This window comes from Leucoraja erinacea, chromosome 27 (assembly GCF_028641065.1).
Source record: "Leucoraja erinacea ecotype New England chromosome 27, Leri_hhj_1, whole genome shotgun sequence".
Taxonomy (NCBI): domain Eukaryota; kingdom Metazoa; phylum Chordata; class Chondrichthyes; order Rajiformes; family Rajidae; genus Leucoraja; species Leucoraja erinaceus.
In genome coordinates this window covers 31,271,311-31,288,631 of record NC_073403.1, presented here as the reverse complement: position 1 = coordinate 31,288,631, position 17,321 = coordinate 31,271,311, and the positions used below count along the sequence as shown (strand labels likewise).

General features: G+C 40.1%; 1 protein-coding gene across 2 annotated transcripts in view; it reads right to left on the bottom strand.

Moving 5' to 3' along the window:
- plekhm1 (pleckstrin homology domain containing, family M (with RUN domain) member 1) overlaps positions 1 to 17,321 on the bottom strand; it is a 64,737-nt gene that overhangs the window by 41,567 nt on the left and 5,849 nt on the right. For both annotated transcript variants that reach the window (XM_055657377.1, XM_055657378.1), the window contains exons 2-4: positions 10,625 to 10,704; positions 6,475 to 6,719; positions 2,891 to 3,535 (exon numbers count right to left, since the gene is read on the bottom strand). In XM_055657377.1, the coding sequence (XP_055513352.1) occupies positions 2,891 to 3,535; positions 6,475 to 6,719; positions 10,625 to 10,693 (959 nt within the window). In that variant the 5' untranslated portion in view covers positions 10,694 to 10,704. The remainder of the gene's footprint in view (positions 1 to 2,890; positions 3,536 to 6,474; positions 6,720 to 10,624; positions 10,705 to 17,321) is intronic.

The window sequence follows — 17,321 nt, the reverse complement described above, 5'->3', positions numbered from 1 at the left end:
GGTGGTTTTATGCACAATTCGTATTGCTCTTTTTTGGAGGATGAAGATTGGATGTGTATTTGTTTTGTATGTGTTCCCCCATACCTCCACACAGTAGATCATGTATGGGAGTACGAGGGAGCAGTACAACATATACAGGGAGGCTTGATTTAGTAGGTCTCTGGCTTTATTCAGTATTGCAATTGATTTGGATATTTTGGCTTTAATATAATTTATGTGAGGTTTCCAAGTTAATTTGTTTTCAATTAATACTCCAAGAAATTTTATTTCAGATACTCTTTCTATTTCTGTGCCATTTATCATGAGCTTTTTCTGTGTTGGTTGATCGATTTCCAAATATTATGAATTTTGTTTTACTTAAATTCAATGTGAGTTTATTTTCGTCAAACCAGATCTTCATCCTGCTCGATTCCTTTTCCATACTATCCAGGAGCTGTTCCAAGTTGTCTCCACAGCAGAGTAAGTTAGTATCATCAGCGAAGAGAATAGTTTCAAGAGTTTTTGACACTTCACATATATTATTGATATACAAAATGAATAATAATGGCCCTAACACTGAGCCCTGGGGCACCCCACACGTAACCTGCAGTAATTGTGATTTATGGTTTTGTATTTCGACATATTGTTCCCGGTTCTGTAGGTAGCTGGATAGCCATGATAGTGCGATGCCTCTAATGCCATATCTTTGTAGTTTCTTTATTAATAACTCGTGGTCTACGGTGTCAAATGCTTTTTTTAAGTCCAAAAAAATCCCTACTGCATACTCTTTATTTTCTATTGCCTTAGTAATTTTTTCTATAAATTCAATTAATTGCAAATGAAGTTGTTCTGTTAGCTCTAAAACCATATTGTTGTTCGTACAGTATGTTATGTTTGGTGATAAATTCGTCCAGTCTTGTGTAAAATATTTTTTCCAGTATTTTGGAGAACTGTGGAAGCAATGAAATGGGTCTGTAATTTGAAAGTACATGTTTGTCTCCAGTTTTATATATTGGTATGACTTTAGCTGTTTTCATTTTGTTGGGAAATACACCGGTTTGAAGGGACTGATTACAAATGTGAGTCAGAGGTCTTGCTATGCATTCTATAATGTTTTTAACTGTAAACATGTCAATATCATGACAGTCTGTGGATTTCTTACTCTTGTGTTTTTTTACAGTGTCAATAATTTCTTTTTCTTCAGTCCCTCTTATAAATATTGTATCCTTTACATATATCTCTTTACTTTCTACAGCATCGCTGCTACCAGTCTTTGCAATTTTTCCGGCCAAATCAGGACCAACACCAACAAAGAATTCGTTGAATTTGTTTGCAGCTGAGGCCATATCAGTGATTATTGTGTTGTTTTTAGACAGGAAATGGTTTGGGTATTGTGCCTTTCCATTTCCTTTTTTAATTGTGGCATTTAATACATTCCATGTATTTTTAATATTGTTTTTGTTGTTCTCCAGTAACTTACTATAGTGATCGATTTTGCTGCATCTCATGATTTTTGTTAGTTTGTTTTATATGTCTTATATTTTTCTTTAGCTTCTGTTCTTTTCTTTTAAAAAATTTTGTACAATAATTTTTTTTCCTTACATGCATTTAATATTCCTTTAGTTATCCATGGTTTATCAGCATATTTTATTTTCACTATTTTCTTTACTAGAGGTCAATTTTTTTCGTACAGTCCTGATACAATTGACAGAAATGATTTGTAGGCTACATTTACATCTTTTACATAAACTTTGTTCCAATCTTGTTTCGATAGGTCTTCTTTGAAGGAATTAACAGCATCTTCCTCAGCCTACTTGCCCAACTGATCAAGATCCTTCTATGATTTTTGAGAACCATCTTTACTATCTACGAGACTACCCACTTTAGTGTCATATGCAAATTTATTAATCATGCTCTGTACAATTACCATAAAAATCATTGATATAAACTACAAACAGCAAAGAGCACAGCACCAATTCCTGAGGAACAGGCCAATTTTCCATCTAGACAACTAGTTCTGCCTGGAACCCAAGTGATGTAACCTTCCAGAGCAGCTGGAACCTTACCAAATGCCTTCCATCAAGCATCCATATAGAAAACGTCTGCAGCATTGCCCTCAACCACCTTTTTGGTTACTTCAAAAAATCCATCAGAATCATAAGACACAATCTCCCAAGTACAATATATATCTTATCGCACAGAATCCTCTCTATTAACTTTCACTAATTAGAGAACCAAAATTAGCCACCCACTTCCGGCACCTCACCCATGTCTGAAGATGAATTATATATCTTTGCCAGAGTGCCAACAATTTCTTCTCCAGATTCCCACAGTGTTCTCCGATATATCTGATCAGGCCCGTGAAATGTATGCATCTTCACATGCTTTATGACATCCAGCACCTTCTCCACCTTATTACGGACTGTCCACAAGTCATCTCCATTAATTGTCCCACTTTCCCCAGCCCTCATGTCTTTTTCCCCCATGGTAAAAACAGAGGAGAAATATTCAGAGGACCTTGCATATGTCCTGACGCTCCACACAGAGAGGACACAAAGATGCATTAGTATCCATGAAAAGTGAAAGTTTTATAGAATACAATGAAGAAATTGATTTAAAAAAAAAAAAAAGACAAGTATGACAATCTACCCAAAATAAAAACTGAAAATGCTGGAAAGGTTGGTATTTACTGGACAGTTCAATGCTGGAACGATCTCTTTCCTGAAACGTTCATTTTGTTTTTCCTCTCACAACTGCACCTGACCCGTGGAGTATTTCCAGCATTTCCTGTTTTTGTTTTGGACTTCCAGCACCTGTCGTATTCTTGACTGACATTCAAACTCATTTTATAAGAGAAAATGAAATGGTGTAAATGACAACACTGTGATACAAGGAGAAAAGTGACACTTACACTTGCAGAGATTGGCTGGAGCTTTCGGCACTGGCAATGCCTTTGTCGGTCTCACACGACCACAATTCCTCCGTCGTTTGGTCAGGACTCTTCATTCCATTTGACTGAAGGAGGCTGTCAGAGCTCAAGCTGGATGAGAGTTGGGATGATCCAGTTGTTTCCAAACTCAACGTAGAGGATGCAGCCTTTAGTTTACCCAATTGACTGTTCTGCAGAGCTGTAGAACTGGTATGAATCACCTCAATGATATCAGAACCAGAGGACTGAGAAGCTGAATCCCAAGAACCTTTCCTCCTTCCTTCGGATAAGTTTGGCGATGATGTTTCTGCCAGTTCTTGTCCCGAGTATAAGCCAGCCAACACGAGGGGAGTGGTAGTCCATTCATTTAGAACAGCTGATTTGTAAGACAATGTAAATGAAAGAGATGACAGGCCTTGCAGATAGCTCAGTAGAACCTCACTGTCTTCTGTATCAAGAAGCAAAGCCACGGGATGGTAGAAGTCACATAGACTGTCCTTTTCACGAAGTAGGGACAATAAGTAACACTCCATCAGGCCATCATTAAGTGCAAGTCTTACCCATGCCCGACATCGGCCCACATCAGTGTTAATAAAGTTCAATTTCTCCAGATCTGTCACAACATCACTGAAAAAATGTTTACAAAAAGAATTGGTGTGTTAAATATAATTTCAAACAAACTTTTGAGTTTAAGGACAAAAACATCCTAATATTACAATGCTAAATAACAAGGGCTCAGATTTTCCAGGGTAAAATTGGTAATTCCCTGTAAAATGACAGGAAACTCAGGACTCTTGTGCATGTGTTAACAACTCAAGAAGTCTCAAACTTCCTTATATGTTCTTGGAGTTTTTGTTGGTTATACTTCAATAATCAACTCTTCATGGGTTCTACCAGTGGAGCATAAACTCAACAAATCCCAAGTAATTTTATATTACATAGTTGAATCGATTTAGACTTAGCCTTGAAACTTGATTCATTTAAATGGAGAAGGATAGCTGAGGTGATAATAGGAAGCTATTTACATCTTTTATAAATATATTTAACTTTAACAGCTGACTGAGCAAAATTGTACGAGTTAACTGGTTGCTGATTTTGTTCACCATGTCTCTGGACTAAATTTGCGTTACCTCCTTCTCGTGATGGAATTTGCATGTTGACAAACTCGTCTATCAGGATTGGGATGGGATGCATCTCCAAGGTAGTGGTTTGTGGAAGTACCATTGGAATTAAATGTAAACTAATGGCTAGGTCAGAGTTAAGCAAGGGAGAATGTAAGGATATTGACTTCCAGTCCAACCCAACCCTTGTAAATATTGGTGTCATCTTTATACCTCAAGCAGTACCACTGACGACCATTGACAATGAACAATACTGCATCATACTTTTTGACCTTATTCAAGTGAATCCTCAATGTTGCTTACAGTAATCTTGTTGGGTGAATTGACGGCAAATATGCAACATCGCACATAAAATCATCATAGGTGCTGCATCAGTGACTTTGTGTTTGGGTTTAAAGTGAACCGCAGCACCAACTTAAAAAGTATAGCTCCATGCTTCCTCTTTTGAAACCAAAATTTAATTCCCAATTTCTGCATTGATGAATAATATGCAAGGAAAAGCACTTTACTACTGCTGTCTTCTCTGTGATAAAATTAGGAACCATGGATACAAAATTTTGAAAAGGTTGAATTAACTAGCTTCAGTTATCTAATGTATAAAATTAAATGAACCATAAAGCTAGTGGATGGTATATTAACACATCAAACAAGTTGAAAGAGGAAACCATTAAATTGCACATCTAACACATTTTATTAACCAAGCAAAAAAATGGGGCACTTCTCTAAAATGAAATACTAAAGAAGATCCAGCAGTTCAATTTAAGAGACTATTTAAATTGATAGTCCATCGCAGTAACTTACTTGAAAGCCAGACAAATGCAATGTATCAATAGGCCTAGGTTATTCCCCAAAAGCAAGAAATCTGGCACGAAATGCTACACTTGTTGCTTTACCTCCCCCCTTGACTCCATACAAGGACCCAAGCAGTCTTTCCAGGTGCGGCAGAGGTTCACCTGCACCTCCACCAACCTCATCTATTGCATCCGCTGCTCTAGATGTCAGCTGCTCTACATCGGCGAGACCAAGCGTAGGCTTGGCGATCGCTTCGCCGAACACCTCCGCTCGGTTCGCAATAACCAACCTGATCTCCCGGTGACTCAGCACTTCAACTCCCCCTCCCATTCCGAATCCGACCTTTCTGTCCTCGGCCTCCTCCGTGGCCAGAGTGAGGACCACCGTAAATTGGAGGAGCAGCACCTCATATTTCGCTTGGTCAGTTTGCACCCCAGCGATATGCACAATGACCTCTAATTTCAGGTAGTCCTTACTTTATCCTCCCCTTCTCAGCTCTCCCTCAGCCCACTGGCTCTACCTCTTCATTTCTTCTTCCAGCCCCCCCCCCCCCCCCCCCCACCCCACCCTCACATCAGTCTGAAGATGGGTTTTGGCTCGAAACGATGCCTATTTCCTTCGCTCCATAGATGCTGTCTCACCCGCTGAGTTTCTCCAGCATTTTTGTCTACCTTTGATTTACCAGCATCTGCAGTTCCTTCTTAAAAATTTAGCTAGACTTTCCTTTCTGCCAGAAAATGAATCTATAGCATTGGGTTGATCTTTAAATATTTAAGTGTTAATGCACTGCATGAAACGAAACAATTTTTGATGTTACACAATAATTTTATCCTGTGTTACAAATAATTAATCAACAGAAATTATTTTGTTTAGAATGAGTTATGCCCCAAAACAAAGTTCATGGTAATGAGAAACAAAGAACTACAGATGCTGGTTTATACCAAAGATAAACACAAAGTGCTGGAGTAACTCAGCAGGTCAGGCAGCATCTCTGGAGAAAAAGGATAGGTGACGTTTCAGGTCAGGACCCTTCCTCATTCTGATTACAAAAGGGAGCGGGTAAAAATAATGAAGATGCTAAATTTTGGGGTATTTTTAATGCAGAGATTGACAGGTTTTTAATTAGTGTGTCAAAGATTACAGGCGGGGTAGACTCGACTGGTGCAGCATGGTGGCACAACGGTAGAGTTGCTACCGTACAGTGCCAGAGACCCAGGTTTGATCCTGACCATGGATGTTGTCAGTACTGTTTGTACGTTCGCCCTGTGACCACGTGGGTTTTCGCCGAGTGCTCCGGTTTCAACCCACAATACAAAGACGTGCAAACTTGTAGGTTAATTTACTTCTGTAAATTGCAAATTGTCCTTAGTGTGTAGATTAGTGATAGTGTACATGCTGTGATAGTGATAGTGTACAGGCTGGTCGGTGTGGACTCGGTGGGCCGAAGGGCCCGTTTCCACGCTGTATCTGTAAAGTAAAGTCTAAATTAGTGTACGGCAGATTGTTGGTCGGCGTGGGCGAAGGGTCTGTTTCCACACTATCTCTAAACTAAACAAAACAGTGGATGAACGTACATGAAATTCACATTCAATTTTGAGTAATATAATAGCATCCTAGAAAATAAATTAATTCTACAAAATTTCACCAACTTACTGATGAGTGACCATTTTAAGCAGAGTCCAAAAGACAGGCTGTGGAAGAGGAGCTCGACTGCCTTTCTGTCCTCGGTTTCCTCCATTTGTTTTAATGTGCTTCGATTTCAATCCATGTACAAATATCGACTCCATGACACAGCACAGCACATTTGCGTCACAGTCATCGCTGGTTACAACATTGTCCGAATTTACATACCGCTTCTGCAAGCACTTCAGGGAATGAGCCAGCTTTTTCTTTATCCGCTGAAAATACAAAGTTGTTTACTTTAAATTTACAAACTTCTATTTCAGATAATCATACACAAACAAAAGAAGAAGGATCATGAATCTAACATCATAATCAGCAATGGGCAATTAACTCAGAGCTCATCCAAAAAACAAATGATGCCCAAAATGGTGAAACTATTTTCAAAAAATAATTACACATCCCCTCCCAAACACAACTGCAGACGACTTATGAGGAATAATTCAAATATAGGCAGCTCAAATCAAGCAAATCACTTTAGGAGTACAAGGGTTGTAGAAGTACATTAAAGGAGGAAATCAGGAGGGCAAGAAGGATACACGAGATATTCTTGGCAGAATCCTCAGAGATTCTATAAGTGTATTAAGAGCAAAATTGTAACCTAGGAGAGAACAGGTTCCCTTCAGGATTAGTGCAGTTTTCAGTGTGGAGCCAAGGAAGATGGCAAGATCTTAAATGAATATTTCTTGTCTGCATTTACCATGGAGAAAGATATTGAATAAAATCCTGCTGCAACCTATCGATATCATGAAAGAGGTGGTATTAGCAGTCTCAAAGTGCATAATTCCCTGAGGCCTGACCAATGATAGGGTGTTGTGGGAAGCCAAGGAAGTAATTGCTGGGTCCTGGCGGGCCTTTTTGTATCTTCCTTCGACCGAAGGGTGGCTACTGTTGAGGCTTTCTGTTTTAAAGAGAGCAACAAGGATAGGCCAGTGAGCCTAACATCTGTGGAGGAAAAGTTACTTGAGCAAAATGTGAGAGGCAGGATCAACTTTTAATCACATAAAGACAAGATGCGATTCAGAATAGTCAGCGTGGCTTTGTGTGTGGGAACTTGTATTACAACATCATGTTTTTTTATCTAAAGATGACCAAAAGGATTGTCAAGGGCATGAAGGTAGACATCACCAATGCAGGCCTTTGACAAGGTCCTGCAAGAATGACTGATCCAGTAAGTGAGAAAACATGGGATCCTGTGTGAATTAGCTAATTGGATACAAAATTAGTTTAGTGGATTGAGTCAAAGCATGGTAGAGGAGATTTGTTTTTCAGATAGTGGCAGAATTGGTCACAAATACACATTTGCCCAGTTTCAGATAGAAAAGGTTTGGAGGGATATGGGGCAAATACCAGACAAATGAGACTACCTCAGAAAGGTAGCTTGGTCAACACCGATGGATTGAGCCAAAAGACCCATTTCCATGCTTTATAACTCCGACTACTATGGTGGAACTGTAACGGAAATGCTGTACAATCGTGGGAATTTTACCCGAATATTATCATCATAACATTCTCTAGCCACAGGCAAGGTCCTGGAGAACTGGAGAGTGGCCAATGTTGTCCTTTGTTTAAGAAGTAGAGAGAATCCAGGAAACTATAGGCCTGTCAGCCTCACATCAGTGGCAGGAAAATTCTTCAAGCTAGGATTTACCCCCATTTGGAGAAGAATTATTTAAACTGGAATAGCCAGCATGGCTTCCAAAGCAGCAGATTATATCTTATCAAGTATTTTGCAGAGGAGGCAAAGGAGTTTGATGAAGGCAATATGGATGTCATGCATATGGATTTTAGTAATGGGCCTGTCCCACTTAGGAGACTTTTTAGGTGACTGTAGGAGACTTTGCAGTCACCACATGTTCGCAAGTGGTTGCCGGGGAGTCACCTTCATGGTCGTGAGGAGTTCCCACAATTTGGGAACATGTTGAAAAATTAGCGGCGACTGGAATGTATTCGCTATGGAGATTAGCAAGAATTCTCAAGCCGTAGGTGGGTCACAAGGAGGTCCTAGTGGGTTGCCAGGAGGTCGAAGGTTCTCTGAGGTTCACGTCGGTTGGAGTCGGTGCTGACTGGTGTATTTCATTGGCTCATTGGGGGAACAAAAAGGTAAGCAGTAGTTTTCAGAATTAAGGAACTGACCGGTAATGTTAAATGTCCACCGAACTTCACAGCCGTGTATCTCTGGCTTCGTAAACATTGTCTCTACTCCTTCTTCCCCCTCACTTAAAGGATGTACCATACACTGTGCTTTAGTTGTCTCAATTACAGTGCCAACCTTCCTGTTCATCGCGGTCTGTGTCAGTATCACCTTGGCTTTGCACCGTGGGAATTTATTCTTTGGACATTGCTCCCCCACTTGCCCTGACCCCCGCCTTTCAGATTCAGATTCAATTTTAATTGTCATTGTCAGTGTACAGTACAGAGACAACGAAATGCATTTAGCATCTCCCTTGAAGAGCGACATAGCAAACGATTTGAATAAAAAAAAAATAATAAGTGTCCGGGGGGGGGGGTGATTGGCAGTCACCGAGGTACGTTGTTTAGTAGAGTGACAGCCGCCGGAAAGAAGCTGTTCCTCGACCTGCTGGTTCGGCAACGGAGAGACCTGTAGCACCTCCCGGATGGTAGGAGGGTAAACAGTCCATGGTTGGGGTGAGAGCAGTCCTTGGCGATGCTGAGCGCCCTCCGCAGACAGCGCTTGCTTTGGACAGACTCAATGGAGGGGAGCATGGAACCGGTGATGCGTTGGGCAATTTTCACCACCCTCTGCAGTGCCTTCCGGTCGGAGACAGAGCAGTTGCCATACCATACTGTGATGCAGTTGGTAAGGATGCTCTCGATGGTGCAGCGGTGGAAGTTCACCAGGATCTGAGGAGACAGATGGACCTTCTTTCAGTCTTTGGGTGGTGTGTGTGTGTGTGTGTGTGTGTGTGTGTGTGTGTGGTGTGTGTGTGTGTGTGTGTGTGTGTGTGTGTGTGTGTGTGTGTGTGTGTGTGTGTGTGTGTGTGTGTGTGTGTGTGTGTGTGTGTGTGTGTTCCTCTGACAGTCGCCTTTCCACTTCACAGATTTTCAGGCGGCTGGCAACAACTCGACAGTTGAAAAATCGCCTAAGTGGGACAGGCCCATAAGACTCATGGTAGGCTTCCAGGAGATTGAGATCACGAGATCCATGGTAATTTGGACGTATGGATTCAGAACTGGCTTATTCATACACTTCAGAGGGTGCTGGTGGAAAGCAGATATTCTGGCTGAAGGTACGAAGCGATCTGTGCCTGGACCTCCACTGTTGAGACATAATGACTTGGACATAAATGTGGATGGGCTGGCAAGTACGTTTGCTGGCAACACCAAAATTGGAGCAGGAGTTACTGACAGTGAAGAAGGTTGTCAGGAGGTACGAAGCGATACGGAACAACTTCAGAAATAGGCAGAGAAATGGCAGATGGAGTTTAATCTGATCAAGTGTGCACTTTGGGAGCTTGTATGTAATGGGAGAACATACAGTTAATGGCACAACTCTTAACAGCATTGATGTGCAGAGTGATCTTGCAGTCCAAGTTCATAGCTCACTGAAGGTGGCAGTACCTGTAGATAGGATTGATAAGAAGTCATATGCTTGCCTTCATTGCTAGGGGTATTGAGTATAATAGTCAGGAAGTCAAGATGCAACTAAGACTTTGGGTATGTCGCATTTGGAATATTATGTGCATTCTGGTCAGCCCATGACAGGAAGGAAGTGCAGACTTTGGAGATGGTGGTGAGGAGGTTTACCAGAATGCTGCCAGGATTAGAGGTTTTCAGGTGCAAGGAGATAAACTTTTATTGCTTTCTTTGAAACATGGATGTGCAAGAAATAGAGGGATATGCATCATGTACAGACAGATAAGATCAGTTTAACGGCATTATGTTCAGCACAAATATGAGGGCCGAATGGCCTATTCCTGTATTGTTCTATGTTCTCTGTTCTATTCCTTCAGCCTTCTTTCAACATAAAGTACAAATTTGTCTGATGACCTCTCTTCACCAATTGTCATAAACTGAATTAGACTATTGTATGCATTACACTAAATAGACAATTGAAAACAGAAGTGTGTTCCTGTTTCATTACCAATTTACTTCCTTTTACCTGTTTGACGTCTCTGGGTGCAGCTGAGTTTTCGGACGAGTGTGTAGAAATCATTGTATACAGATTCATTTACATGACACCTTTAAACAAAGAAAGACATGTTTTGGATTATAAAAAAGAATTAAGGATAGAAATAACTAACAACCGAGTTTATCTATTTGTGGCGTAATTAAGAAACATTAGGTTTTCACTGTCAATTTCACCTCAGCTTACCCATTTCAATACAATGCCAAACTTTCAAACTATCAAGAAGCCAGCAAAAGTGATCAAGATAGCAAAATCAAACTATTTGAATTGTATTGTGATGAAAATACAGGCACTCTGCATGAAGCTACAACATTTATATTGAAAATATATAATTTTAAATGATATTGTCCTCTATTTGAAGAAAACAGAAATCACTTTGTAGTCAGATAAAGATTTCTGCATCTGACCTACAATGCACTTTGAACAGTTCTCTTAGTATTTCCCAATACAAAGTAAGATATACCTTTCAAGCCATTGAGAATTTTACCTTCTGCCATGATAATAAGCCAACTGGAAATGAAAAGAAAAGCAAGTTTCTACTGTGATGATGGGTCAATGAAGATATAAAAAGCTACAGTCAATACTAACTGTGTATGATGCTGTACATGGTCAAATAATAATAGAATTTGAGTCAGTGTGAGCCTCCCTCTCTCGCTCTAATTCGCTGTGAACAGCTTTACTCAAGCTATTGTGCTGCGATGAATCTGCCTTGAAACTGAACAGAAATACTTTTGTATCTTTACATTGTCATATAAATATTTTTTCAATTACGTTACAAAGCAATAAAAACAATAAACATGTTAGGGATTATTCAGGAGTATTCAGGAGTTATGGAATAATTTGGATAGTAGAAATTAATACAAATGAAAACCAATCTTCAAAGAAAAGCTAAGATATGCAAGCAGGAATCAGTTTTGAAATATAGTGCCCTGCATAATGTTTGGGACAAAGACCCATCATTTATTTATTTGCCTCTGTACTCCACAATTCGAGATTTGTAATAGAAAAAAAAATCACATGTGGTTAAACTGCACAATGTCAGATTTTAATAAAGGCCATTGTGATACATTTTGGTTTCACCATGAAGAAATTACAGCAGTGTTTATACATAGTCCCCCCATTTCAGAGCACCATAATGTTTGGGACTCGGCAAAGTCATGTAAATGAAAAGTAGCCATGTAGTATTTTGTTGCATTTCCTCAGCATGCAATGAATACTTGAAGTCTGCGATTCATGGGCATCATCTGTTGCTGGGTGTTTTCTCTGGTGATGCTCTGCCAAGCCTGTATTGCAGCCATCTTTAGCTTATGCTTGTTTTGGGGGCTAGTCCCCTTCAGTTTTCTCTTCAGCAGACAAAAGGCATGCTCAATTAGGTTCAGATCAGGTGATTGACTTGGCCACTCAAGAATTTACCATTTTTTAGGTTTGAAAACTCCTTTGTTGCTTTAGCAGTGTGTTTGGGATAATTGTCTTGCTATAGAATGAACTGCCAGCCAATGGGTTTTGGGGCATTTGTCGGAACTTGAGCAGATAGGATGTGTCTATACACTTCAGAATTAATTATGCTACTACCATCAGCAGTTGTACCATCAGTGAAGATAAGTGAGCCAGTACCTTCAGCAGCCAAACATGCCCAGACCATAACACCCCCACCATCGTGTTTCACAGATGAGGTAGTATGCTTTGGATCTTGGGTAGTTCCTTCTCCCCTCCATACTTTGCTCTTGCCATCACTCTGACATAAACTAATCTTCATCTCAGTATTTGCATCTTGTAGTGTAGCCTCTGTATTTCTATTCATGAAGTCTTCTGTGGACGGTGGTCCTTGACAAATCCACACCTGACTCCTGAAGAGTGTTTCTGATCTGTCGAACAACTGTTTTTTGGCAGTTTTCTCTATTATAGAGAATTCTGTCATCAGTTGTGGAGGTCTTCCTTGGTCTGCCAGTAAGCTCACCAGTGCTCACTTTCTTAATGATGTTTTGCTAAGCCTAAGGTTTGGCTGATGTCTCTAACAGTTCTATTCTTGTTTCTCAGTCTCATAATGGCTTATTTGACTTTCAGTGCCACAACTTTGGTCCTCATGTTGATAAACAGCAATAAAAGTTTCCAGAGGTGATGGAAAGACTAGAGGAAAGCTGAAAGTTCTCATTGCTACAGCACTTAAAAACACCTATGAAGCCTTTAACCACATATGATTTTTTCTATTACAAATCTCAAATTGTGGAGTACACAGGCAAATAAATATATGGTGGGTCTTTATCCCAAACATTATGGAGGGCCCTGTAAAACAGTAATAAATAAACAGTACGGTCTTCAGAGCACAGGCTACCGGCTCACTCCAGCAGGCTGACTGCTCAAGAGATATGGTTTGTAAACTGACAAGACCATGAGCTTCTTCTCCTATGCATTGGCCAAATGCAAGAATATTAGATTTATCATTTGGTACATCAAACAGACATGAGATATGTTTAGCCAAGTTGTTTTGCACTTATCAAGACGATGCTGAAGATGTTGATGGAAGGCGCATGTGTAGAGACAAAAGAGGAGCTTGCTAGCTGCATGGAGGACAGAGATGTGTGGCACGTCAGTCACCGTGCCTGTCAGAAATCATCAACCCTGCTTTGATGATGTTTTCAACGATAGACACAAAAACTGGAGTAACTCAGCAGGTCATGAAGTATCTCTGGAGAAAAGCAATAGGTGACGTATCAGGTCAAGATCCTTCTTGAGACGGGTCTCGACCTGAAACATTACCTATTCCGTTTTTCCAGAGATGCTACCTGACCCACTGAGTTACTGCAGATTTTTGTGTCTTGCTTCGGTTTAAACCAGCATCCGCAGTTCCTTCCTGCACATTGTATTTTGCACCATTGTGAGTGAGATCAAAAAAGTTTCCAGAGCAGACTTATTTCATCATTTAGCACCACAATCATGGTCATAAGCATATTTGCCCTATCACTAATTAGATATTGTATACCCAGAGAAGCCCCCGCACCACCAATTTGCAGGGCCTGGTTCTCAATGCTCAATAGATTTACACCAACCATGTGACAGAGGTGTCTTGGCAGTTATAGTGTGATCCTATTGTAAATATGTAATTCAATGGAACCAAGTAAACAGTGTCATTGTATTACATCATCTCATATGATCCTTGTTCTTAAGAATATAAAAATAATGTACTTTGAGATCAAGTAGACTATGTTAAAAGGGTCCTCATAAGAATGCTTGCTTATTGTGGTGACTTTTGCATCTACCTCTTGCATGGGCATTACGGTGGCGCAGCGGTAGAGTTGCTGCTTTACAGCGAATGCAGCGCCGGAGACCCGGGATCAATCCTGACTACTGGTGCTGTCTGTACGTTCTCCCAGTGACCTGCGTGGGTTTTCTCCAAGATCTTCGGTTTCCTCCCACAATCCAAAGACGTACAGGTATGTAGGTTAATTGGCTTGGTAAATGTAAAAATTGGCCTTAGTGGATCCAGGATAGTGTTAATGTGCAGGGATTGTTGGTTGGCGTGGACCTGGTGGGCCAAAAGGGCTCGTTTCCGCGCTGTATTTCTAAACTAAACTAAAAAAAACTAAATATAACTATATAACCATATAACAATTACAGCACGGAAACAGGCCATCTCGACCCTTCTAGTCCGTGCCGAACACATAATCTCCCCTAGTCCCATATACCTGCGCTCAGACCATAACCCTCCATTCCCTTCCCATCCATAAATCTACCAGCTTCCAGTCTCCAATGACTGGATCATCGTCATACCACGATTTACAGAAAATAATCCTGGAAACTTGCCAGTCTAAACTTTTGTGCAATTAGGACTGCACTTGATAAAGGTAGATTTGGTTGTACGATGAACAGATGAAAGAAATGTATGGTGTAGCATTTTAACACAGCCTGCAAGCTCTCAAGTTTAATAGCTGAACCAGTCCGTGCCATTGTGGGTACTATCACTGACTTCATCATCTCTAGATCAGGAAATATTTTTAAAAATAACCAGAATGCTAGCCTGCAGTACCTTTGTGGTCAAATCATGAACACTGGTTGATTTATAATTGTAGATCTGCAAGATCCATTAACCTTGCACATATCATGGTTCATATATGCCAACATCATTCCAGATTAACACTTTCATAGAAACATAAAAAATAGGTGCAGGAGGTGGCCATTCGGCCCTTCGAGCCAGCACCCCCCATTCATTGTGATCATGGCTGATCATCCCCAATCAATAACCCATGCAACACTAATATTGCAATACTAATACTCCATGCAATAATTTCCTTCCCGTCTTTTAAGTCTCCATGTCATAAAGTAATAAAACATGGAAACAGGTTATTTGACCCAACTTGCTAATGTCGACCAAGATGTCACCTGCCCTCATTTGGCCCATGTCCCCCAATACCTTTTCTATTAATGTACCTATCTAAATGTCTCCATACACAATTTAAAAAGAGCTTTAAGGAGGTTGATTTTTGAAATTAGTGTAGAAAAGTTGTGAATTGTTTACCAATTGGAATGGATGCAGGTAAGGGGGGGGGGGGGGGGGGGGGGGGGGGGGGAGAGAAGGGAAAAACCAGTGCAAGGTTTGGGGGAGGGGATTGGGAAGGAGGCTGTTTGTTGATGTTACCTAAACGGGGAATTTTGTATCTTTCGTCATTGGTAGTCGCTTTTGATTACAAATCAGCCTACAAGTTGGACAATTGCTTCACGCCTGTTTTTCCCATCAGTGATTAAGTAATCAAAATTTGGAACACCAAATGGCGCAATACGTGCAAGAAGAACAGTTAATATCTTCTTTAACAGGGCTGAGCAGCTGAACAGCAAGAGACAGATTGTGCTCCACTGTACTAGAAACTGACCAGAAATGTTGTGTCTAAAATATGTTTTGAACCCATCGAGCTCAGTCAATATAGAAAGACTGAATCTATGTGATTAACCTGAATCTTGTCAGGTGTGTTTTTAGTCATGTACAGAGGAAGTAGTTGAGGTAGGTACAATAACAACATTTAAAAAGACATTTGAATAGGTATATGGATAAATCAGGCTTATTGGGATATGGGCCAAATACAGGTAAAAAAAGGAGAAGCATCTTTGTTGGATCAGTTGGGCCGAATAGCCTGTTTCTGTGCTGTATGACTCTACATAACTGGGGACCAATGAATTGTTCACATGAAGCTCATTCAGTCAACCTCAAGTATTTCTCTACAAAATATGGACATATATCCTACAAGCTTACCATGTGCCAATCAGTTGCTGCATTTTCAACAGTCTCAACTTAAGTTACTTGGTGTACAGCATTTTTGAATGACCCGAGGTCATGAAAGGTTACACATAAATACAATCTTGTTAAGCTGTGTTCAAATACATGTAAACAACTGTGTGCGCTGTCTGGCAAATGCAAAAATGTATATTTGAAGGGTGGATAGAAGCAGCATTTTAAAAATGTAGTTTTCTATTGGCACAAATAACAATTTGGTCACAATGTTTTTTCACCATTGACACAGAATGACCCTATATTACAACCTACAAAAAGAAATTAGTCACTGATAGAATTCAAGAGCAAAATGACATAAATCAGCCTATGCGAATACCTACAAAAGCAATGTGCTTCACCGATCGATTTACCCGGCATCAAGTAAATTCAGTTATTTCTGTGTGTTGAAGGAACTGCAGATGCGGGTTAAAACCAAAGATAGACATAAAATGCTGGAGGACTAGGCAGCATCTCTGGAGATGGAATGGGTGACGTTTCGAGTCTAGACCATTCTAAAAAGTAGCTGGTGAATCACTACGAAAGACTGAAAGAATGCAAGAGACTTGGCAAGAATCTACATTAATTTATACTTCAGCATCCTTCAGCTGAAAACAATTCAGCCATAAACTTGAAATTCTAACAGTTAACAGAAGAGCAAGGACAACATCACATTCAGAACCTAAGCTAACAAGTAAACTAACATGCATCTCTTTAAGCAAAAACTTTAAATTGGGAAATAAAATTTGTGAAGGGGAAATAAAGACTAAATTCGGGATGTGAAAAGAGAAGGAAGAAACAATAAACTCCCCACCATGGCTTCCTTGGAAAAGCAGCCAATATAAGATTGAAGATGAGCACTGCCAGACTCAAAAAACAGCTTATTTCCCTCTGTTAACAGGCTTCTGAATGGTCCTTCCATAAGCTAGGGTACAGTCCAATTCACCTCTACTCAATTACGGACATTGGACTACACTACAATGCTGAGAATTGTATTCTGCACTCTGTACATTCCCCTTTGTACTTGAGTTCAACTTCATTGTATTTACTTAGGGTATATCTGATCTCATCAGACAGCATGTAAAACAAAACTTTTCACTGTATCTCAGTACACATGACAATAATAAAACTTAAACCTAAAACACATTTCAATGTTTTGAAATCTTTAAAACATTCAAGAACTGCTGGAACAAGAAGAAGCTGAAGAAACAAATTGCTGGAGGAACTCGGTGGGTCAAGCAGCATCTATGGGAGTGGAGACTTGTAGACACCTCTGATTGAGACCGTGTATCAGGACTGATCCCTTGAGAAATGCAGATTGACCACAGAGTTTATTTTTGATTCAAAAACTGCAGGTATAGGATCTCACATATAAAATAGTAAATTTCAAATATCATTAATAATAGTAAATTA